General features: G+C 37.7%; 2 protein-coding genes and 1 long non-coding RNA gene across 3 annotated transcripts; 2 read left to right on the forward strand and 1 right to left on the reverse strand.

The window, feature by feature from the left end:
• Positions 1-4,701: 4,701 nt before the first annotated feature.
• Positions 4,702-5,778, forward strand: LOC111664021 (5-hydroxytryptamine receptor 4). The gene has a single exon (XM_023418458.1). It carries the CDS (start codon positions 4,702-4,704, stop codon positions 5,776-5,778), a length of 1,077 nt encoding a protein of 358 aa, XP_023274226.1.
• A 5,871-nt stretch (positions 5,779-11,649) lies between these two features.
• On the reverse strand, positions 11,650-19,925 carry adra1d (adrenoceptor alpha 1D). The gene is made up of 2 exons (XM_023418427.2): positions 18,522-19,925; positions 11,650-13,120 (listed from the first exon to the last, which is right to left on the reverse strand). The coding sequence occupies exons 1-2, from the start codon at positions 19,480-19,482 to the stop codon at positions 12,570-12,572; spliced, it is 1,512 nt and encodes a 503-aa protein (XP_023274195.1). The 5' UTR covers positions 19,483-19,925; the 3' UTR covers positions 11,650-12,569.
• Positions 13,049-15,559, forward strand: LOC147818433 (uncharacterized). Its single transcript, XR_015437971.1, has 2 exons — positions 13,049-13,134; positions 14,314-15,559. It is a non-coding gene; the product is annotated as an uncharacterized LOC147818433 (long non-coding RNA).
• Positions 19,926-24,351: the final 4,426 nt, after the last annotated feature.

Below are 24,351 nucleotides of genomic sequence, written 5' to 3' on the forward strand. Positions count from 1 at the left end.
GACTTGTGTATGTGTGTGAACTACTTTCATCCCCGAAATGTTATATTTATAGTTTTGTGCACTCTTGTTAGTCAAGGTCGCACTGCTCTCACATTACCCCCAGCTATGACCATGACTTAGCTTTGATTTTTTTTTTTTTTAAATAGCCAGAGAGAACAATTTTAAATAAAAAAAAAACATGAATCAGTGAGAAAAACAAGAGCAATAGAGAGAAAAAAATAATTTATCTGAAGTTGTTTGGCTCCAAGTTCATATGGGATTTTTGCAGCCCCAAAAATTTGAAACTGAAATTACTGTTATGCAGGTTATGCAGTTTTATTCTTGCCCTTCTAGCAGATATTTTATACCTAAAGAAACATTCAATCTATACACTATAATGGCCATAATAATTACTTAATTGATTAAAGTTAGTTAGAAGTCATTATCATATAACTAATGGTCAATTATGTAAGTATTAATTAATCAATATACTAATGGTCCAGTAAACTGCAAATTTTAATTATGCACTCTCTGTAAACATAGCAAAAATAGAGAGTATCACACAATGATGAATGCATTGATTGTGGTGACGTGCTAACAGAGTCTGGAAGAGGGTATTCTATACAGATTGTAAAGCAAATTTGTGATTTTGGGACATAAAAATAAAATAGACTTTACCTGACAGAAGATGGGGGGGGTGGGGGGGGTGGAAAGGAAGCAGAGAGTTAATATTGGCTTGCTAACCAGATGGGGTCAGCAGTGAGCATATGCAGCATCTTCTTCTGAGGGTAAGATGTGGTGCATAACTGAGCATTTTACAGACCTATCTTTTGAAAACAAGTAAGCTGGAATACATTAAAAACTAAGCGTTAGTGTTAGCTCATGGTACCTACAGTTAATAAAAACCTGGTGGCTATAGTCCTCATTTCAGCTGACAAAGTCCACAGTTGCAACTAGAGAAGCTCATTTTGTTTACCTTTGTGTGTCACTAAAGATCCACTGTTTAAAAAAATACAAATTTCTAGTGGTAAATCTGCCCCTGTTATCTCTGTAAAAAGCTGGACAAAAAGTGGCAAGGTGTGGCTAATTTAAAATGTCATACTTAAAATATTTAGACATATGCAAGAGTAATACAAATGGAATAAAGAAAAAGTCAAATTAAACTTTACAAAAAAAAAAGAAGTGAGGATTCAATAGTCAGGTGAAATCATCAAGTTAGAAAGTTAGATCATGGATCAGTGATTGATTGGTTGGATAACACAGCTCATTCTTTCCTTCTTGCCTGACTCAGAGGAGTCTTAAAAGTTGGCATACCCCAGATTGAGCAAGAAACCTGCAAAGTTGGAATAACGTTTGACAGATGAAGAAACACTAACTCCTTCATTGATTCAGCACATTTAAATGAAATATATGAAACAAAGTGTCACAGAACATTTTGCAGATACATACAGATACATTCAAAAATGTTTCAGTTTTGTTCATTAAAAATATCTCCTCATGTTGTTAAAAAAAAGTAATCTGGACAGCATTATCTTTCTCTTAAAATATATTTTATGGATGCAATTTTTTAGTATATGAACATAAATTCAAGGAGAAAGTGTTGCAAATTCATACAAAGTCCACAATGATAGAAAAACTAATTTGAAGGATCATATACTACCATTAGTCAGTAGTACACTGCTGATAATGAAATGTGTAATCATACAAGATAGGTCACTCTATTTGTCCTCCAGCAAATGCAACAAAGCACGGGAATCAACCTCTGCTCACTCCTCTTTCGGAAACAAAAGAACAGATGTGCAGCCAGTCTACCCTGTCTATAAAGCACACTTGTATTACACATATGAATGACTGGTCTGAAAAAACACTAGTTATTGAGCCAATGTGCCTTTTATTGCACCCTTCATTAAAAATCCCCCATGTTTAATTAGAACACATCCGCCACACTTGAGATACGTCTGTCACTGGCTGAGGCCCAAGGTATTCAAGCTCAGTAGGACTGGCTGTGCTCTACTGCACACTGAAACACATGAAAGGGATGATGAGCGCTGTTTCAGGGGTATGTAGAAAGTGAAGCTGCACCCCTGCTGGTTCATGCTACCTTTGGTTTTTTCCAAAATTATGCTCACTGTAAGTGTCCAAAAAGACACCTGTATTCAGATGCTTTTAAAATTGATACAATGTCCAAATGTGTTTTTCAGCAGTTAAAGATGGTCCTCACAGCATGTAATTTGTAAATTTCTGAGTTACACTGCTTCCAAACTCCCCATGCCTGGTGAAGGTATTACAATCCATCCTGAAGGGGACATAAATGTCTAAATCAAATATCATGGTAATCCATCCAACAGTTGTTGAGACATTTTACTAATAAACAAAAATGCCAACCTGCAGTAGGTGCTACAGGGAAAGTCAGAGGATAACCAAAATCAGTAGGATTAATCTTCTGAGGACTGATAATGTCTGCACAAAATGTCATGGCAATCCATCTAATTATAACCATTTAGTGTTTGCACTTTATTATATACCGTAGTCTATAGTCGTAATGACAGGGTTAGGTGCTTACATTAAGTTGGCGTCAAATATAATTTCCTCCAACATGATTTTCCATGCACTACTGTGCAAATGTACTAATTTCAAAGTCATTTCAACATACTGTACCATAATAAGAATGGCTGTGTCATCAAAAAAAATAGAAAATGTAAGCCTCCTGGTTGCTCTTTGTAGAGTCGTTTGAACTGAGTTGGCAGGGGAGTTGGCAGCAGACTGTATTTTTTACTGTGATTATTGTTGCATGTGTTCATTGCAGCCCACTTCCCACATCTCCCATCCCTCTCCTCTCCGTGTAGAACCAAGGTTGACAGACCTGTAGTATGACACAGACATGAGGACAGACGATCATCTCTCTTCTATACAGGTAAGTGACATTGTTTAAACATTTTTTTGGTACTGCCTAATATGAACCAGTGCAATAAACAAATCTTTGATTTTAAACTGAATTTAAAAGATCTTGTTTGAAATGCTAACATCTATAAATAAGTCATCTAGAGTCACAGTAACTGAGCGGCTCTTGGCAAAGATGGAAAGATGCGTATACTACTGAATTTATGGTACTTTAAATATGTCTTCTTCAGAATTGCAGGTATTATAGCCTCTAAATGAAAAAACAGTTAAACTTCCTGCTTCGATATTTTATATTACATTTTAATGTGAACACCAGCACCATACTAGGAGTATTGTTTTCTTCAGTATTTCATTGCAAAGGATGCAACCACAAGGAAACATATAAAGATATTTTTATTATTACCAAGCATCAAATATGACAAACATAAAAATAAATTTGTTTTCACTAAACTACAATTGGTAATATAAGCTTGACAGGAAGACATTATGTAAAGCTTTTGCACTGATAATGACTAACTATTGTCTATGAGCACTGTAAATCACCAAATTGACTTTTAGAAGATGATTTTATAGATAATAGAGGATGGGAATATGTACTGTACAAAACAATAGACTTTATTATAATTGTGTGTTTCTTGCAGACATGGGGCTTCTAAAGATTAGAGGATGAAAGGGAACAGTGACATGTGTGTGTGTGTGTGTGTGTGTGTGTGTGTGTGTGTGTGTGTGTGTGTGTGTGTGTGTGTGTGTGTGTGTGTGTGTGTATATGGGGGATGGGGTGGAGGTGACTGCCCTTACCATTTTTGCTCAGTGCCAAAGTGCCCTCTACCTCCCTGAAGAGGGAAGTGTGGCAGAGTAAAGTGCACTTTCACCTGTTTTAACTGAATAGATGATTAATTTATGAACAGCTTTCAATTAAGAAATGAATATACACCTAAATAAAATTTTCAAAACTGGATGAGTAAGATATATACAGTATGTCGTGAGTTTAAATGAATACATTTATTTATTTTACCTTGACTTCACTGACACCAATGTGTGTCATTTCAACTCAACAGGTCTTCAAGCTCAAACAAGAACCTATATTTTCAATCAGCTTCGCTTTGCCATCACTGCATAGTCCCTGTGGTGTTCATTAAAATCTGTTCCAAATCAGCTGGAACATCTGCTCCTTGTTCACACCACTGGCACTTGGAATTTGTCATATGTGTTCAGCTGTGTGACATCCTCTAATGTGCAATGCCTGAATTCAGAGGTCTAAAATTGAACAAATACATAATTATTCCCAGAGGCAAACACACTTGGAAAATGAAATAAATGACTAATATTCTCACAAACCTCCAATTTATTTTGTGATAACATTGACCTGATGATGTTAATGTGGAGAATCCCATGCCTCCTCAAGCTACTTGGTGCTATCTGATGCTTTAGAGTATTTTTTTCTTTTTTGGATTAGAAAACAAGTGCTAAATGTAATAATGTATTATTCTCATCATAATATCATGACCTGTGTTGATGGAAAGAACATCTGGTTTTGCTCACTACACCAAGCAAATAGATAGCATTTTAGACAAGGCATGTCAACGGCTTTCCAACCCAACACTCTTTTGTGATTGGTACGTCAAACTAAAGCTTACAGCTTAGAAATAAATTAATGACAAGTTGGAACAGAAGTTCTGTCTGAAACAAATTTTTGTCACTGTTAATGAAGCACTAGAGTATAAGCAGAGCGCTTTGAAATGCCTCTCTTACTGCAATGTCAAACAAAAACACTCATTTCTTACAACTGTATCTGTGTGTTTTGACAGGTTTGATTAGACCATGGATAACGGCAGCTTGGGATTGCTTGGAGATGCTAACACATCTCTTCAGATTGAACTTCAGTCCTGTACTACAGTGAGGAACCAGGTTTCTCGCATTTTCCTGTATGCCTTCCTCTCTGTTGGCATCGCCTGCACAGTGGTGGGAAATTTCCTGGTGGTCTTGTCCATCGCCTACTTCAAGCAGTTGCAATCACCCACAAATTCCTTCGTCATGTCCTTGGCAGTGGCTGATTGCCTCGTTGGCCTGGTAGTGATGCCTTATAGTATGATTCGGACTGTGGAGGGATGCTGGTACTTTGGTGCCCTTTTTTGTCAACTTCACTCGAGCCTAGATGTGATGCTGTGCACTGCCTCCATATTCCATCTCAGCTGCATTGCCTTTGACCGCTACTATGCTGTCTGCAACCCGCTAGTTTACTCTTTAAAGATGTCTCGTAGTCGGGTAGCTCTCCTCATTGTTGTGTGTTGGGCTGTTCCCATGCTCATTTCCTTTGGCCCCATAATGCTAGATCTTCATATTGCTGGTGTGGACATCTTGCTCCCTAAAGATGTATGCGTATTCTTGGTCAATCGAATTTATGCTGTCATGGCTTCCATGGTAGCCTTCTACTTGCCAATGGCTATCATGCTAGTAGCCTACTGGAAGATCTTCAAAGCCGCCAAAAGGCAGGCCAAACAGATCAGCGCCATGGAAAGTCAGATGGCAGCTGGAGTGGGAAAAGACTCGAGCAAGAAACAAAGACACCGAAACACTATGAGGAGGGAGAGAAAGGCTGCAAAAACTTTGGGTATCATCATGGGAGTTTTCCTAATCTTCTGGATGCCCTTCTTTACAGTCAACATTGTGGACCCGTTTATTGAATACAGCACAGAAGTGGTTGTTTGGGATATATTTTTGTGGCTAGGCTATATCAACTCATCTCTAAATCCCTTCCTGTATGGTTTTTTCAACCGTTCCTTCCGCAGGGCATTCCTCATGTTCATTGGCTGCAGGGTATGCCTGCCTGGATCCTCCCCTGGGATGGAGCTATCTCACACTAGGAAAGATGCAAATGAGCGTGCAGATAAATCATGAAATACAGATAATATCTCTATATTTTGTGGAGGCATACAAACATCAATGAATAGTAAGGGCTATATAGTTTTGGGAATCAAAGGCACTGTTCAATGTGCTCCAACCAGTTTTTTATTAACAGCCAGGCAAGATAATGTTTCAAAATGTTTCAATTAGGAAGAATTCTTATTCTAAGAATTGGTAGTGAAGTGGGACTGCCATCGACTATGACTTCAACTGTGATGTCTGAAATAACTTCTTTAATTTCCTTGTAAAAGTAGTGTGCTCTGTTGCATAATATGTTTTTATCTTGTGACAGAAAAAAAGGATCTGAATAGGCTCTGCCACAAAAGCGTTTTCCAGTATTAGCACTGTCAAGTAAATAAGCTTTGGATGACTTCCATGTGTTTCTATGGTACCCCAATGTAGAAAATGTGCTTGTGATATTAGATCAAACCAGAAAGTAGTTGTGAACTGTGGGAATAATTTGCCTATACATGCCAGTCATCATCAGGCTAACATTTACCTGTATCCCTATAATATGTTTATGTCTATAGCAGACAGATGTCTATTGGTTGAACTTGACTAATTCAAATGATTGCCACATGTGTATATAGCTACATTACAGGGCCTAGAAACGGCTGAAAATGACTTAACAATGATTTGCTTTCATCAATACGAGTGAGGAGGAGGACCGACCTAGATCTTAACCACAGATAACAGGTTTTTTATGAAAGAAAAAACAATTTCCAATGTTTAAACAAAAAAAAAAAAAAAAAGGAAAAGCAAAGAAAACGCATGGCATGGAAAGGCAACATCGACCTTCACTATGGGACACACGGAAGATTTACATCTGAAGTAAAGGACTTTCTCATAATGATAAACTTTATGATTCTTTTCTTCGGGACTTTGATGCACTGATTCCAAGCTAAAGTTGATTTATTATTATGTGAAGTAAATTTACAGTTTTAGTATCCACATCTACTGTATAATAGTGGTTGAACACTAATCTCTATTCAACCATATCACATGTATATTCAGAGTTATGAAAAAATACATAATACAAAATCATGATTAAAACACAGGCCTGTTTTATTCCTGTTTACAAACATTACTGACGTCAACAAACCTTGTGAGGTCACCAACATTGTCAGATAGAATTACTAACCTTGATTTTGTTGTTGTCAGTCTGTATATTCAGCTCTCTCAGTTTGAGAGAAATAGCTTATTGTAATTCTGTTTTTTATTATGGTGGTGGGGCAATGCTCCTGTTTACGTTTGGGTTGTTTTGCTTTTAACAGCGATAGATGAGGGTAGAGGGTAAATCAACACCTATTAAATACAAGGTGGTGGGGGGGGGAACTCTTTCAGAAGGACCAAAAACTGTAGAGCTCAAGCCTAACTAAGAGAACAAGGTATCCAGGTGATTGCATTGGGAAAGGCAAAGTCATCCTGGCATATCCTACAGATAAGGATAAAGGCACACACAGTTTTAAAGTGTGTAATGTGTGATGTCAAATTAAATGAAAGGCGCACATTTGACTGTGCCTCTCATTGTGTTTAGACTAGCAATCTGTGTAATTTTACTGTCTGGTTTGCTAGTTAATTACACAATCTCTCCCTTAGACTGCTTTGTTTGCTCATCGCAAGTGAAGGAGGAGAAGTAATGGGCACGGTTATTTAACAGGCTATAGCTTTGGAGAGGGATAAGGAGCCAAATTTGAATTCTGTGAATGAACATGAAAGTTGAACACAAATCCCTTATTTTACACCAGGGTAAATCAACACCTATTAAATACAAGGTGGTGGGGGGGGGGGGTTGCTAGAGTCTGACACCCCCTGATTAAGATTAATATTAAGATTAAGACCAAAAAAAAAAAGAAGTATAAACAACAGTTCAGAGGGGTTGAAACATTTATATATCCTTCTTACCTGTATTACATGTAAATCCCATATTCATCCCTCGAATAATCCTGTACTACAATTTCAGACACCCCTAAAGTGGACTATACCATTTCTCTACCTTGACGTTAGCTGCGCATCACATCTGCCTTCGTCACTCCCATCTGTGGCCAGCGTCTTTATTGTGCAGGTAAATATAAGTAGCAGTCGCTAACTATCCAGATTGTTTAATACATTTTACTTTCTTACCTTTTGAGTTTCTGAATCAGACTGTGTCAAGTATCTGGATGAAAGCTAATTTTAGCTAGTTTCTATCTTTTGCTTTAAGTTAGAGTTTAGCTAACCAATGTTAGCTAGCACCCTTTCATTTCATTACCAATATTAAATGTTTAGGTAGCGAAAAACTGGTGCTCAGTCACGAGCAGTGGCACAATGGATTAGATGCTGTAGAGATCAATTTTGACATCAATATAGTGTTAATTATTTCATTTTAATAGTCTCGTGGCTGTGGTGGTTTAGTCTTTTACATTTTCGGTATTATCCCCTTTAAGAGGCACCCTCGTTGTTTTCAATCAGGAATTCAGTAGTTTTACTTGGATGAGTAACTGAACAATATGTGTACTAAAGGCTAAGTAATTGTATTAACAGTTTACTTTAAGTAATGTGCTTAAGTACAATTTTGGGGTACTTGCACTTAACTTGAGTATTTCCATTTTTTTGCTACTTTATACTTCCACTCCTACATTGTACATGCTACTCCACTACATTTATTTGACAGCTTTAGTTAAACAAGCAAGATACTGTATTCACTGTAACATCTCAGTTCACTGAAGCATGTGCCTGCACTGCACTGGGTTCCCTTTCACCCTGGAGAAAAAGTTGATCCCCTTATTATAATTAGCACTCTGCACAGTACCAGTGTAAACTGCATCTCCAAAGATGTCTGAAGCAACTTCTCCTTCTGGCAAAACCCCAGTAATTAAAGTAAGATTTGGTATTTTGACAGCTGTTAGCCAGCTGCTGATACAGCCAGTAATGTTGCATGATTGGAAAACCTACCCCATAGTTCGCAGTGCAACAGCAGTTTTCTGACTTGTGTGAGTTGTTGTGTTGCTTTAGCCTTTTGTTGTTTGAAAACTCCTGCTGTAAAAAAACAAAGGAATACATTGAAATCGACATATAAATACGTGGTCTCCTTCAGTGTGTTCCTGCCAGGGTTGGTTGAAAGTCGAATTATTTAAGTGGCACCCATCCAAATCTGCTTTTTGAGATGAAAATAAGCTGAAAACTAAGTATAATGTAGTGCATAAGCTTAAAATACCTCTCAGGACTAAAAAAAAGTGACTATATTAACTATGACTATAACTATTCACTGTAACTATTCACTATTGTATTTTGATATTTTAAATAAATAAAGTTATACAAACATTGAATTGATGTATCCAAAACATTCTGGACCTCTGAAATAACATGTTCACAACATTAAAATTATGCATATTTTACCCGAATTTTATTTATGTTTTAATCTTCTTTTATATTTCATGTCATCTAATTGTTTGTGGTGTGACAATGAATCACACTCCCAGCATAAATATTTTTATCTTTTGAATTAAATTTTGTGCCATTGAAAATGAGAGATAGACAGAGGGCCAATAATAATTACTTTGTAGCAAGATGACAATGTATTTGTCAGAGCTATCAATACTTCAGATAAGTGGGAACCAAAAGTATCATGTTTCACAATCCGCCAAACATTCTTCCATTATTGTGATTGATCAGTGTCTAATCATGCGGCAGTGTTACTTTCTAAACATGCTTGATGAAGTCTTTTGGTATAAATGGAAATATTAAATGAAGTTGTGTTTTGAATGTGCTCATGAAAACATTGCAGTCTTAGACAGGACACACTGAATGTAGGAGAATAGTAAAATTAGGCAGATGGTGGATAATTGTGCACGTGAAGGTGTTCTCTCACTTTTTGCATATTGACATTATTATTTTATTTTTATTTCATGATAACAAGTTTTTAAAAAGAGGCTCAATGCCTTTTTAAGGAGCAGTCTTACCCATAAACATTTCAGAATTAAAATATTAATTACCCTAGTAAAAGTTTATAGTTTGTTCACAGCTTAAAATGTTAATACACAGATTGAGTTAGAGGGGCAACATGCATGACATAGACAAAAAATGTTTAATACTCTGTTTAATTTCTGTGTCGTAGTTTTTCAAACTAAATGTTAAACATTCACAATTTTTTTAAATCTAAGCCTGTGTTGAGTTTGTAATTTAAAATTTGTGTTTTTAAACAGATATAACATACACACTGTGCACAGGTTTTGTGGCACATTGTAGCCAATGAAATATTAAGTAAAGCACAACTGATGAGGAAATATAAAATGTAAAATAAAATATATGTACATTTTTTCTTTTTCCAGTTTTAAACAGAGCTGTTAATCTGCTTCTTTTGTGATCTTGCTCATTTAAACAGCCACTTGTGCAGCAACATTGTGTTAGTATCAAGTCAGGTTTTGTCTAAATGTTTAATCCATTTCCATGGTGATATTCCATGGATGAGGTTTATTAGTCTTAATAGAGGTAAGATCTCTCTCTGTCTCTCTCTCTCTCTCTCTCTCTCTCTCTCTCTCCCTCTCCTTTTTTCTCTGTCTACTTAACTCACAGTGCTATTGTAGTTATTTCTCATTTATTTTGTGAATCAGCAGTGTGGTGAGTTGTACTAGACTTATACCAACAGTCAACCTAACAGGTTATCTCACACAGAGCAAAGGGCTGTGTTGCCATGGTAACAAACAATCACATCTGCTGACAATTGACCAAAAGAAGAAAACATGACTCAGTTTGTGGTTTAACATTGCTGTAAAGTGAGCTATGAGACTGGAAAGTGTTTCTGGAAACCCTGGTAACTTGAAACTATAGCTATATTATTTGTTGCAATTGCCTCACTCTTCTTGTAACTTGTAACCTAATCCTGCAAGGCACTTAGATGCCCAGTGCATAGCAAATTAGCCTTATTCAAGATAATCAAGAACAATACATCCTTGTGCCAAAGATGCACTTAGATGTTCATCTGGAGTCTTTTTCTTGCTCTATGCTCTAGAGCATAGTCAAACTGTGTCTCTGTTAAACCAGCAGCATCACTATCACCAGCGCTAGTGCACTAGCAGTACACACTATGCAGTGACTTGTTACTTGAGTTAGGAAATAGCTTTGATGAAGTTATGTTGTTGTTTCAAGTCAGTTTTTTGTGGGACAGAGGGGAGAGTGAAAATAATTGGAAATGGAGAATTAATGGTTTAAAGGACATTTGACCTTTGAAAAAGACCACAACAAACATCATCTGAACAGTGACAGCTATAGTTTTGTATATATTTTTTGAAATATATTTCTGCTATTAATGTCTGGATTTCGAGACTATCCCATACACTGGCAAAAATTTGTGCTTTGATGTTTTAGTCCAAGATGAGCACTGTCTTCTGTTTCTCTTCATCCAATTCCTTCTCTTCATTGAGATTTTTTTAAATTATTACAAATGCAAAAAGTAAAGTTCTGTTGCCTGATTTTGGTGGAATGAAGCTAATAGCAGGAAGTCATTGAAATTTCTTAGTCTTCATAGAGTCTCTTTTTCTCTGTTTCTCTACAATGCCTAGTGTTACGTGAGTGTGTGTGTGTCTCTGTGTTACTCTAAATTACTAAATTCTTTATTTGTATTTGATTCTCAATCAACAGATTCTCACTCTGTTCACCTTGACAGGTTAAGATATTGATTTTTTTCCTCATTTGGTATTTTATTTAAAAACAAACCATTTTGCTTTACAACAGGCTAAGTCAAACTTGGCCTGAAAAAGGTGTGGTAGATAAAACAACCAAAACAATAGTGACATCTGCTGGTTGGGGCAGATGTTTTTTTAGAATTCATGAAATAAATTACAATACTTCACTGTAATTTAACTGAAAACCAGAGTTAGTCTCATCTTGTTCCCCTCCTTTTTATTTTACTTTTCATTTGACATTAACATAAAATCAAAAAATACAAAAAAAAGCATATTTATTTCACATTAGCACTCACTTGGCAGAGCAAATTACAGTTAGGTGGGCCAAGTAAACTCATGTCGACACAAGTCAATTCAATTTTATTTATATAGCGCCAATTCATAAAGTTATCTCATGGCACTGAGATAATGGTTGTTTATGCAAACAAGTGTGCATATCAATGCCAAGTGAACTTATAAATCCAACTTTTAAAATAAATACTGTGCAGCATCTCTGTTTTCAGCTGGCCTCTTATCTTTACAATGCTTTGTCAAAACAGAAAAATGGCACATGAAATACTGTAATTCATTCAACATTAAAAATTGCACTTATGACTCTAACTTTGCTCTGTTCGAGCTTAAAAGTTACATTTTGTAATAGTGGTTTTTTTTTTTTTGGTTTTTTTTTTGTTCTTTTTTTGTTTCAAATCAGCTGAACATCAAACAAAGCAGTCACCATTCAATGGGAGTCATCACACAGTATCAGCTGGCTAATACTTAAAGACATGGAGACAGTAATAATGACACTGGTTTATGTTAAAGTCTTACCAAAAGTGCATACACCTGTCAGCTGTGAGCTGTGTAATGTCAATGAAAATAAAGTCCAAGGAGTTGGCTACTTTGGGTCCTTTAAGCAGTTCATGAGAATTTTCATCTAAATAAACATGATGGTCATGAGGGATTGAGATAAAATTTTAGTCTTGTTTGTGCTGGGGTCAAGCCATCATTCTCAGTCCATAGCTTCACTTAAGCTTTGATTCTCAGATAATCTGTGAACACAAAATTATGCCCTATCTTAGTCTTTCTTGCATGTTGGTCCAATATGGCCCTTTGTAAATAAATAAAAGATTCTGTGATGATCCTCTAAATGTCAGTCTCTTTCAGGCCATAGCAGTCTGCCAGATCATAGAACTGATAACTGTTCTGCTCACAGGAGTTGTAAATCCCCATGGAGACTGTGTCTACTATATCAATCCGGCCCACTGCAGGTGTGGTACCTTTTCCTGTCCCTCCTTTAATTTTATTTGACAGATTGTTCACTTTCTTTTTGAGCTGGACAGAAGACTTTTGCAGGGGTGGAAACAGACTCCATCCTTTGAAACCTAGCGAGTGCCCTTTCCCCTTGTGTAACAATGAGCTGCCACAGGATTCATGTACAGTGTAGCCAGGCTTATAATCTGCTCTCTGATCCCTTGTCTTTCCTTTGACAGCTGTCCGCCACCTCTGGTCATAGAAGCGGCGAAGGACCCTCTGTCTTTGGTGACACTGGCACCTGAGGAGCCGAGTGAAAGCCCTCTGGAACTCTTTGCTGGAGCACGGGTAGATCATGGGGTTGATGCAGCTGTTGAAGTAGCCCAGCCAAAAGACTACCTTGAACACAGTGTCAGATGGCTTCAGTGCCGGGAAGAAGGAACCTATGGAGAAGAAGGTAAGATTTGTGAGTAGCCAAAATGTATAGTATATACACAATACAGGATACTGCTGTCAATGTTCCATAAAGAATCAAAATAATTTTCACAATAAATGTCTTCAAAGTGCAGAACAGTTGAAGCAAAATGTAGGTACAGGGAATGTAACGCTAAATACAGTTTATGATTTTTGGAAATAAAATGGCAACCATTTTGTCAGACTGAACAGGTTAAAAATATATAACAAGTAAAAATTGTTAAAATGGTTTATCTCTTTTAGGAACTACATAGGAAAGCATTATTAAGGAGATCCTGAATCTGCTCCTCTACTGCTTGACTCATACACTACAAACAATGCACTACTGTGGGCACAGTTGTATTAAGCTATTATACTACGTACATATATTTCATCCCTTTGACAGTCAGATATTCACAGCATTATTTATGTAATGATCTATTGTGCAGCAGTAGCTATTTGTGTTTATTAATAGGAACAGAGGAGGTTCTGATAAATGTGTGGACTTTTATGAATGGAATGGATATTTACAGAGGAAGTATTAACCACAAGCCTGAGTGCACAAAGCTCTTTCTATGATGCCTTTGCTGGAGTAGAATATGTGATGATGAGACATTTTCTTTATTTCTGCCGAATGTTTCAATTTCTTGGTTTGAGTTGATGCAACATTGGCCCGACATTGACACATTAACCAGGCTGCTAACAACATAAAGGAGATTAAAATTTTCCTGTGGTATGTGCTTTCTCAAAGAGGATAAAGTAGAATGTGTCTTGTAAGGTGTTTGCCATGCTTGAATGAGATATCTGATGTTTGATTCATGATGCTTTGAAAATTCTACATGTAATACATTACCTTTGCTTGTGCACAGGTTTATAACAACCCTGTCTTTGCCATCTTTGTATGATGGAAAATCCTGCCATAGACAACCTTGAAATATTACATTTATCAGCTTTATCAGCTTTTGTAGGGTGGTTTCTTTTTTGGCATATGAAGAATGGTGATTCAACATAAACTGTCAGTTTCTTTTTGTTGTTTTTTTTTTTTTTTTGAAAATTGCTTCCTGTACAGTACACCAACACCCGGGCTCTCATTACCGTGCTCATGGTCTTTATACTTGCACTGGCAATTTTGATATGACATGCTGTTATTCATGGAATGTTACTTTTTCCTATTGCTTTCTAGTTGTTCTTGTCTCCCCGGGCTTGGATTTAACACAGTGTTGACCCTGGACACAGAGGCAACATATCACAGTGCTAATGTCAAGTCTGCACTGCTTGGTCCCAAAAGTCCAATTTCATTTCAGTTCTGTTAGTACAAAGTGTTAATATCTGAAATGGCTTGTATGTGATTTTCAAAGTAATGGTTTCATTGTTTTGACATCAGCTACCAAACGACATCTGTGCACTAACAAATGCAAAACAGGAGACTTGTGCCATTTACTCGAGGACATAAACTGCATAATAAAACAGATTTTTCTAGCTTACTTGTAATGTTTTCTGCAGCATGTAGCAGCTCCTACCTGGCTCTGACTTTGCTTTCATTTCTGTTAAAAGACTTGTCTGTAAACCAGTTCTGATTCTGAATCTTTAAAGATTAAGATGAAAAAAAGTGATTAGGGGAAATGATGTTCTCCATTGATTCTTCTCACTGAAGTCACATCACCTTAAAGGCAGACAGCTAGTGATTCATCATTCTGACGCACAACCACAACACCGTGACAACAGGTGATTTTTTTTCTTCTTCCTCTTTTTTGTTTTATTGCCTTTGAGATAACAGTATCTTTTAAGTCTGATGTCTGCATGATGATTGCCATCTTAAATCCCCTCTGAGGATGTAATTTTTTTTTAAGTTCACATAGGCTGATACCCCAGTACAAATCATAAAGTCAAGCAACAAATGATTGCTTTGGATACACCCTGAATCCTGTGGAGGAGTCTGGGGACGTGATGGCTCTTTTGTGTGAGCAGGCAGAATCCTGATTGGTCCTCAGTTAAAGAGCTTATGGCATTATCTCCTTGACATTTAATGTTCTATGTGAAGGTCAATATTTGACACAGCTTTTTAAAAAATTCAACCTCAACATTTGACCACCAAGGATGGTGGTTCAGTGAATACTTGCATTCTGGTATGCATTTATAGAAGGTCTTTGCCTTAACCATCATGACATATTGTAATGATTATAATAGCCATAGGGTTACTTATATTACCAGAGATTCTAAATATTACAGGATTTATTGGACTATTTTTGTAGTCTAATTTTGTTGTGTAAGGCTGGTGGTATATTATGATTTTATTATCAAATCCATCCATGAAAATCAACAATGAATTAGTCTCTCTCACAATTGCGGATGTGAGTCCTGTACAGCAGCAGGACAGTGTATGGGATTAACTCAAAATAAACTATGTTGCCCAAGCTCATACAAATGAAGGAAGGTGTGAATTTAACTTTTTTTTTTTCTTTTGACAACAATGGAAGCCATAGGAATAGGATATATCAGGCTTTGGCTGCACAGCCAATGTGTGCTAGTAGTATCAATTCATTGTTGGTTTTGGTTTTTTTTAATTGGATTTTTTGACAATAATAAAATATATAATATCAAAAAACTTAAACCTTAAATAGAGAAAACCATTTCCAGTGTATTGTTTCTATATCCCTAATTTCAGAATTGAAAATATACATTCAAAACACAAAGAAGAACAACTGCAGAAAATAAAAGTTTGAAACTTGACACATGTAGTGCTTTGTGCCTTCATGTCGCAAAGATTTGGATTTATGTGAGCATGGACAGCAGAGCTTGGAAAAAAACCTGCCAATTATAACATTGTCTGGTAATTAATACTAAAATGCTAATTCTACATTCCCTGTGCAATAGGTTGTGCTTGATATTTATCCATTATACTAGGAGAGAGACAGCATTCAAAGTAGCTCTCAAAGGCTATTTCTCTTTATTCCATCACTTCTCTGGCAATAGAAAAAATAGTACTCATGAGTCTAGTGCACTAATATAAGCAAATGGTGTTAGGGCACTCTAACTAGAGTTTCAGATGAGTCAGGCTACTCTGTCTAGATTTGCATCATCACAGAAAAAGGGGTCTGAGTGGCATAAGAGGTGGTAAAAATACATGTCTGCCTTTCAGCAAAAGCTTACTCATTAATGATGTCTTTCTACAAAGGACCAACATCAATCCGCCTGACTGACCAAGTGTGGAAAAGCAGGGCTTGTACTTGTGGGTTGTGGCTGTGCTACACTTGTCAATCCGTCATTTAGTAAACAAACTGCAACCCAGCCCATAGGGGTGAATCCATAAAAACAACATTGTAATACTTTATTGATCCCTGCGGGGACCTAATGTTTTAAACTACTTCCACCAGGGGCTTGAAATGTCCAGGGTGAAACTGGAGAACAGCATGTCTGAAGGGATTTAACAGGGCAGATGATTTCCATCAAGGAGCTGAAACTCCTGTAAAAGTTTTATTGGGCTTTAACAAACACAGATGACAAAGATGATAATGACGGCCTGACTTCCTCTATCATGCAAGTTTAGACTCCTCTACCATCTACTGGGAATCATAAATTTAAAACAACAATTTATGATAGAACATAATGATTCCTTCTGGCTGAGCTCCCCTTTGTTTTCTCTTGAATACTGATATTTCAGTGTCGTGCCACACTGAGAGTAACGGACTCAGCCTTGACATCTTGGTTGAGGTTTCCCAAGAGCAGGTTGTATAATGTAATCACAGAGACAAGTCAATATGATCAATATGATTATATAGATGAAAATTATTTGATTAGACATTGTTTTTTACAATCAACTCCAAACTTATGGTTCAGAATAGTCATAATGTGTAAATACAAGAACATGTGAATAAATGTTTGGATGATGAATGCAAAAACTCACTCATGTCTTCACTCATTTCCAGACAGAAGAAGAGATGAAGTCTCCAACTGTCTTTGATTTCTGGATACAAATAAACTTGCCCTTTTCACTCCCATTGAGTGAGTAAAGTGATTAGCAGCACCCATTTCATTCCTTGCACCCTCTCTCCCCCTCAGGCTTTTCTCTAATAATTTAATTGTGTAAATTTAGAGGGGCAGCAAGAGTGAGAGTGCTGTGAGTGCTATACCTGATAAGATACTGGCCATTTGTTCATAATAGATTTTTTACAATCAATTACTTCAAATAAATGCAAAATGAAAATTCATGAGGCCACCATTAGTGCGCATGTGTGTAAGTGCAGCTCCATATGCATGTAGCATTTTTCAGTTTGATTTATGTGTAGCCATAGTGACTTGCTTTGGTCATCCCCACTAAAGGGGGTTTTCAAACATCTGCACAGATTAGAAAATAATTCTTTATTCGTGTTTTATCTTGCTGATCCTTTCAATATTGAATACCGTTTTAGACATATGCTCAACATTAACACCTAGAGCAAATTGTTTTGTGTTTCCTGGACTTCCTGGTGGCATTTGATGTAATGATTGTGCTGTGGCCTTTCCCTGCTACAAATATGGACCAGGCAACAAAACCCTTAACAAGCGAATACAATATCATTATTTTATATCAGTGTGTGAGACTAAAACAGATATTCCACAGGAGCTGACACAATGAGCAGCTGTGATGCTTTGCAAGGTACTGGGAGCATTTAGTTTGAGTGCTCATTACTGAAGAATGTCAGTGTACTATGACTGCTCTTTAAAAAATGTCTATATCAGCCAGCCCTCAGAGCTCTCAAAAAAATTACTGACATGAAACAAGCCCCAGTAATGGTCAGATTGCAGATTTGCCCCTTCCTGACCAAAGGATTTGTTTTTATAATATTATAACAATCTTAATTTGGATCCATTCCTGGCTCAGTTCCCAAAAGAAACAGCAAATGAAATCCTGCATATCCCTTTTTTCATGTTTCCTCTTATGCCCAAATGTTACTGTGCAGGTTTTTATGGTTGATGATGTATGTTTTCTTTAACTGTAGTGTATTTGGTGTAATACTGGCCTGCTCCTGCAGCCAATAGAGTTATTTTTATAGATACGTAGGCAGTTCTCTGGAGGAGCTGCCTGAAAAGGTTTAATCACCCCAAATGACGCACAGTTATTAATTATTCACATTAAACATAAATCAGTTAGAAAATATCTAATTTTGTTGCAAATGACGTACATCTACCATTTTAGGTGCTATCAGTCAAGGAGTGAATTATAAACTCAAGTAGGCAACCAGTGAAGGCATTTAAGGTGATAGAATTTTTAAGAATTTGTTTAAGGGTTCTTGAGAAAAGCAAATTTGACTGTGAGGATACAGGCTTATATGAAGCTGTGATATCCCTCGGTACACCGAGACAGACGCACTGAAAGCTATAGGGAGAGAAATGTAAAGTTATAATACATACCCATTGGCAGAAAGAAGAAAAAGGGCAGCCAGCAGAGGATAAACATCCCCACAACGATCGCGAGGGTTTTAGCCGCCTTTTTCTCCCTGGAGAACTTCATCAGCCGCACCGAGAGCGAACTTCTGAACGGGTGGTTTTTGTTGCTCTTTGAACTGCTGGCCGGACGCGCTTCCTCCAGCACGCTGCGACAGTGTATCCGCAGGACCACTTCTATCGACTTGTTTCTCTCTCGCTTGACGCCCGCTTCCAGGCTCTTAGTAGTCCTGCGGGCCACCACATACACCCTAAAATACATGAAGAGGATGACCATGAGCGGGAGGTAGAATGAGAAGAGAGAGGAGAAGAGCGCGTAGCCCGGCTCCTCCGTGATCTTGCAGATGCTGTCGTCAACAGGCGGCGGTTCCTTCCATCCCAGGAGCGGTCCGACAGAGATGACCGTGGATGAGACCCACACTAGAACTAAAATAGCTACCGCCTTCCTCTCTGTCATTATGCTCGGGTATTTGAGGCAGTATTTTACCCCTATGTACCGGTCTATGGAGATGATGCAGAGGCTGAGGATGGATGCGGTGCAGCAGAGCACATCCACCGCTGCCCAGATGTTGCAGAAAACTCGGCCAAACACCCAGCATCCCAGAACCTCTAAAGATGCAGAGAAAGGCAGCACAATAATGCTCAGCAGCAGGTCTGCCATGGCTAAGTTTACAATGAAGAAGTTTGTGACAGTCTGCAAATGTTTATTGCACACCACCGACAGGATGACCAGAATGTTCCCAACAATTGCAACCAAAATAAAAACGGAGAGAAAGATCCCAACCCCGACAACCTGCGAGTCCAGTGTGAAGTTCCTACATGTCGAGATGCTGTCGTTTGGAAACGTTCGCTCCAAAACAGATCCATTGAAAGCGTCAGTAAAATAGATCCCATAGTTGCTTTCGTTCCTCAAGTTAGAGTCTGACATTTTGAAACGCCATAAAGAGAACTTTAAGGTAAGTTTACTAAAGAAAGCAGGGCACTGTCTTCAGTCTCATTTCAGTGTCTGTTTCCAGCAAGACAATTAAACGCTTGTCCTCGCAGGCAAAATTTGCCACAGCCCGAGCGAAGGATGTAAAAAAAAAAAAAAAAAAGAAAAAAAGAAAAGTCCATTTATCTTCAGGCATATGCATGCATGATAAGGAAAGTGATATCTTCAAAAACAAGTATTCAGCTCACTCAAAAATCAATTGCGGATTAGAATCTAGAGGAAGTAAAAGCAATGTTAGATGCAATAATAAAGAAAAAAATCAAATATGTTTAGGTCCATTTCAGCGCATTTCTTCCATGCGATGGTTTTCCACTGGTGGCATCCTTTGTAACAACTCCCTGATCACAGTCAGAGCTGGTACAGCAGGTCTGAACCTACAGCTCCACCCACACGTCACATATTTACTGTTGCGTTCAAAGTCTCCACAAGAGAGCGTCTCTTAAAATCTGGATACGAATTCTATGTGACACACTAATTGAAAGTGCCGCCACTTTTCATATCTTAATCTGACTTGTTTTCATAAAAAGGTGTTAAATGTTCTCTATGTGTATGCGTGTCTTACAGTCTTACAATGCCTACATGTGAAAATAAAGTATAGATTAAAAAAAAAAGAGGAGTAAAAGGACAAAAGAGAAACCCTCAACCCTGAGACGACCTCTCCCCTCTACCACAAAGATAAGACAAAGTAACTTCTGTCAGCTCATCTGAACCTCCACCAGGCACCAACAAGCCAGCATTGACAACTTGAGTGAAAAACTATGCCTTCAGGCAAAGCTGTGAAGTCTCCAATGACACTGCAGCTGCCAGCCCCAGGCCTAGTGTGTATAGTTTAAGTAGAAGGACAGGCCTGCACAAACCGCCAGGGAGCCTGGAGGACAGGACAGGTCAGAAGGCAGAGTCATAGAGCGGACAAACAAATCATGCATGGGAAAACATCAGCCCAGGATGCTCAATTACCACTTGTCCAGCGTGTTGTGACATTGAGCTCCATCTTTTTAACAGCATATGATTCATTACATACATGCACTGGAGCCAGAAAGTCTGAGACCGCTGGCCAAGATACTTTTGTTTTGCATTTGCTTTGAACGTAACACTTTTTTTTCATTACACGTGATAATATCAGCTTAACAATGTGGGTAAAAGTTTATTCTTTGAAAAATCTACATGAGTTTGACACTATCTTAGTATTTGATATGTCCTGACCTTTTGCTTTAATGACAGTATGCACTGGAGTTGGCGTGGATGTGGAGGTTTGTGCAAAACCTGAGGATCCATGTTAGCATGATCTGACAACATGCCAAAGAGCTTCTTGTGATGTCACAGATTGCGTGGCTCTCTTAGTCTTCAGGTGCCCCCATAAATTTTCAATGAGGTTGAGGTCAGGTGACTATGGAGGAAAGTCTACGACAGTCAGGACTCCTTGGTCTTCTTAGGTCTTCCGGTAGTTCATGCAAAGATCTGAGGTGTGTGGGGTCATTATCCTGCTGCAGTACGAATCCTTCTCCACAAAGATTCAAACCGTGTCTCTGAGGAATGGAGTGATACTTATCCTTGGCCAGGGTGGAGTCAATTCAGTCAATTCAATGCATGCTTCAGAGGAAAGGATTAGCTTCAACTCAGAGAAATATGACCTTTTGTAAGAAGGAGTTAAATTGGTCAATGCCCTTAACTACCTTTAATCCGAAGCTTGACCTAGAAATAGAGCAGAATCTTAAATATGTCTACTCCATTTTTCATGACACAACTTCGTGTGCCTTTAAATGTTTCATGAATCCCCAAAGTTTCTGATTATTTCCAGGTTTTAATGAAAATATTAGAGATTTTTATTGTGGTCTTGGACCTTTGGACCCCACTTTTCAGGCTGCCATGTTGACCTAATATTAACGATACCCAATATATGTATCCAATTCCAGATTTACAGTTACTACTCTCACCAAACAGCCAATAACCAAAAACTTCCTGAGAGTGTCTCACAAAGGTTAAAGAGCATTAAATGTCACCACTTTGCATTTGTTGCTCTTAATCTATATCTTATTATTATTACTGCTTGAAATAATTCTAAAAGTTTAAAGCCTTGCTGGGGATACATGTTTGAGGATGTGTGTCTGGGCAGTCTCACCCCACAATGCGCGCCAGACAAACTTTTCTATCCTAAAAGCTATTTGTGATACCAATACTGATAATGAGATTGATACTTGAGTTAACAAAACTCCAGTTAAAATTCAATTGTGGTTTATGTATGGTGCCCTGCATGAAACTCATTACACATGACCATCCACCACCCAAACCTCAATCACCCTTACTTAACACATAAACGGCACAATACTTCATCCATAAGTCTTTGCACCTGAATCTGTGCTAATCCATCCAATAATTCTCAAGATGTCACTCTGGACCAACTGAGCAATGCACAGACAGACAGACAGACTGCTCATCAAACCAACCATTGCACATTGCGAAAAAGCACATATGATGCATTTGCAAACTAGGTCTAATAGGGAGTCAGGGCTCTGGCTGTGGGCAGTGGCACTTCTGTTTCTAGTCACAGGGAGTCTGCCCATCTGTCGGAGCACATCCTCATTACTGGATTTATTAAAAAAAAGCTACAACCTCATCCAGCCCACCTGCTCCTCCTTATGAGAGGGCTAGATCCGCAGTCATGCAGAGCCAAGTTTAGACCACACCATACAGGAGAAATTTCTTTTTTTTTTTTTGATGGTACAGAGCCTGTCAACGATAAGTATAGTTTCAGATAATGGTATATGGAATGAATTGTAGTTTCAGGTTGCTAATGGTTCTTTATTAGAGCATTTATGATTTACTCATGACTGATTATTTTCTGAATGTATTACTTCAGCTAGTTAAAATGAAACCATGAGAGAGACTTATGTTCTGACTGTCTGCTTTAGGGGTATTTTAGGCGTTTACATCCATATTGGGTTAACTGTGCAGGAACTGTAGCCCATTTTATATATATATATATAGGGGGGGCAGAAGAGTAATTGACCACCTTCGTATTTGTTTCACTTACTGAAAACCAGACTTAAGGCAAAAAGCCTCCAAAGCAAGCAGGATGTGTAGTTGGCTGCTGTACAAGTCTTGCAGCGCATCACCAGGGGAAAAAAAACTGCTGATTTCTGCGGGACTGCATATGGTCATTGATTGCAAAGAATTGATTCTGATTATATATTAAATGCTTACTTTAGATTACTTTACTTTACTTTCTCAAAAATTTGGGGAATACATGAAAAAGTGGTATGCTATTAATCTAATGTTTCTGTTTAACCCACAACTTAAAAATTAAAGTCACCACTTAAACCTTTTAGCCATTGTTTAGTTTTGAATCCATTGTGCTGAGAACCATAATTATAAGCTACTTAATGCGTCCTGAAGGTCTTTGATCTCTTTTTTTTTTGTTAATTTTCTGTGCGGCTGTTCACCCAAGCAGAGTGTATGAGCTTTACTGATGGGCTGATTTACACACAGGCTCATGTATGACAGGATTCAGTCTCTCAGTGTATCTTAGTATTGGACTCATAGTATGGCAACACAAGGTATAAATATATTCTGATTTGATGAGCTTTTGCAGTTTCTGCCCTGTGTGTCCATGATGCTATGCTCACTCTGTAGCGTAGGGGAATGAAATAGTTACTCAAAGTGTTGGGCACCAGACAGCAGAATAATAAGAACATCCCAATCCTGTCATTTTTTAGAAAATAAACGTAATTTAACTTAGCAAGATAACCCAGTTAGCCTATTAACCTAGCTACAACAGTTTACCACATGAGAGAAATAAACACCATTTACCGAAACATCTAAAAGTTATTGGAACCAAAGCATTGTCAAAACGATCAAACCACTCAAATCAAAATAAACGTATAAGTCTAATTCTTAATTAATTCTAAGTCTAAGTCTTTCTTTCACACCTCCAAATCAAATCTTTTTTAGTTATTTTTTCTCCTTTTTAGTCAATTATATAGGTTAATCCAAACAGCGTACAGTATATACCCCATATCCATATAAGAAATTAAATCTCATTACAGTTCCTAAGCTAAATCAAAAGTCCTTTAAATACTTTCTGGTATAGTGATTTTTGTGTTAAATTCAGTTCAGTTCAATTGTGTTGAGTTCAGCTACATTAAACTTCTGGGTTATCTCCATTTCTGCCTGATCACAAAAGAAAAATCTGTATCGTACACAACCGTGTCTTCAGCTGTACTCACCCTAGAGGCTTTTGGCCTGTATCAAAACGCTTGGTATTTCCTGTGATAATGTACTGTATGTGTACAGTAGAAAAAAACATTTTCAGCTTTGTTGCATATATCTGTCTGCATAAGCTATTTCATCCTAAGTCAAAAAGCCTATCACTAGTGTAAAACGTATTTTGAGGGATTTATCTTTTTCTGTGTGCGATTTTAAATGTTTGAAATGAAGCTGGAGGCTGACAAAGGGGGGGGGGGGGGGGGGGGCATTCTGTTGCCTACTCATATTGTGAGTCCTATTTGTTATGGTGCTAATCCAGATATTTGCACATGTACAAATCACACATCACACAACCACACACACATACACACATAAACACATTCTTCCTTTCCTCTCTCTTTCCTCAGACTCTCAATATGGTAATCTGCCCTAGACTTTGACTGTGTGCCATCTTATCAGTCCTCAGCAGAGCACTGTGATTCAGTCGGCCACAAGTCATGTCGTTCTTTGATATCACTTCATACAGACATACGACTGCTCAAAGGCTCAAATGTTTGAAAAGGTCAAATGGTCAGACATTTCCCATACTGCTACTTGGTTTGT

This window comes from Seriola lalandi, unplaced genomic scaffold (genome assembly GCF_002814215.2).
Source record: "Seriola lalandi dorsalis isolate HSWRI2012SDOR001 ecotype SW California unplaced genomic scaffold, Sedor1 jcf7180002054582, whole genome shotgun sequence".
Taxonomy (NCBI): domain Eukaryota; kingdom Metazoa; phylum Chordata; class Actinopteri; order Carangiformes; family Carangidae; genus Seriola; species Seriola lalandi.

Bases quoted from the DNA above. Each gene is read 5' to 3' on its own strand.
- LOC111664021 (XM_023418458.1), top strand. From the start codon at position 4,702: ATGGATAACGGCAGCTTGGGATTGCTTGGAGATGCTAACACATCTCTT.
- adra1d (XM_023418427.2), bottom strand. From the start codon at position 19,482: ATGTCAGACTCTAACTTGAGGAACGAAAGCAACTATGGGATCTATTTT. The intron at 13,121-18,521 runs GTATGTATTATA...TCTTCTCCATAG, and splicing joins TTTCTTCTTTCTGCCAATGG to GTTCCTTCTTCCCGGCACTG.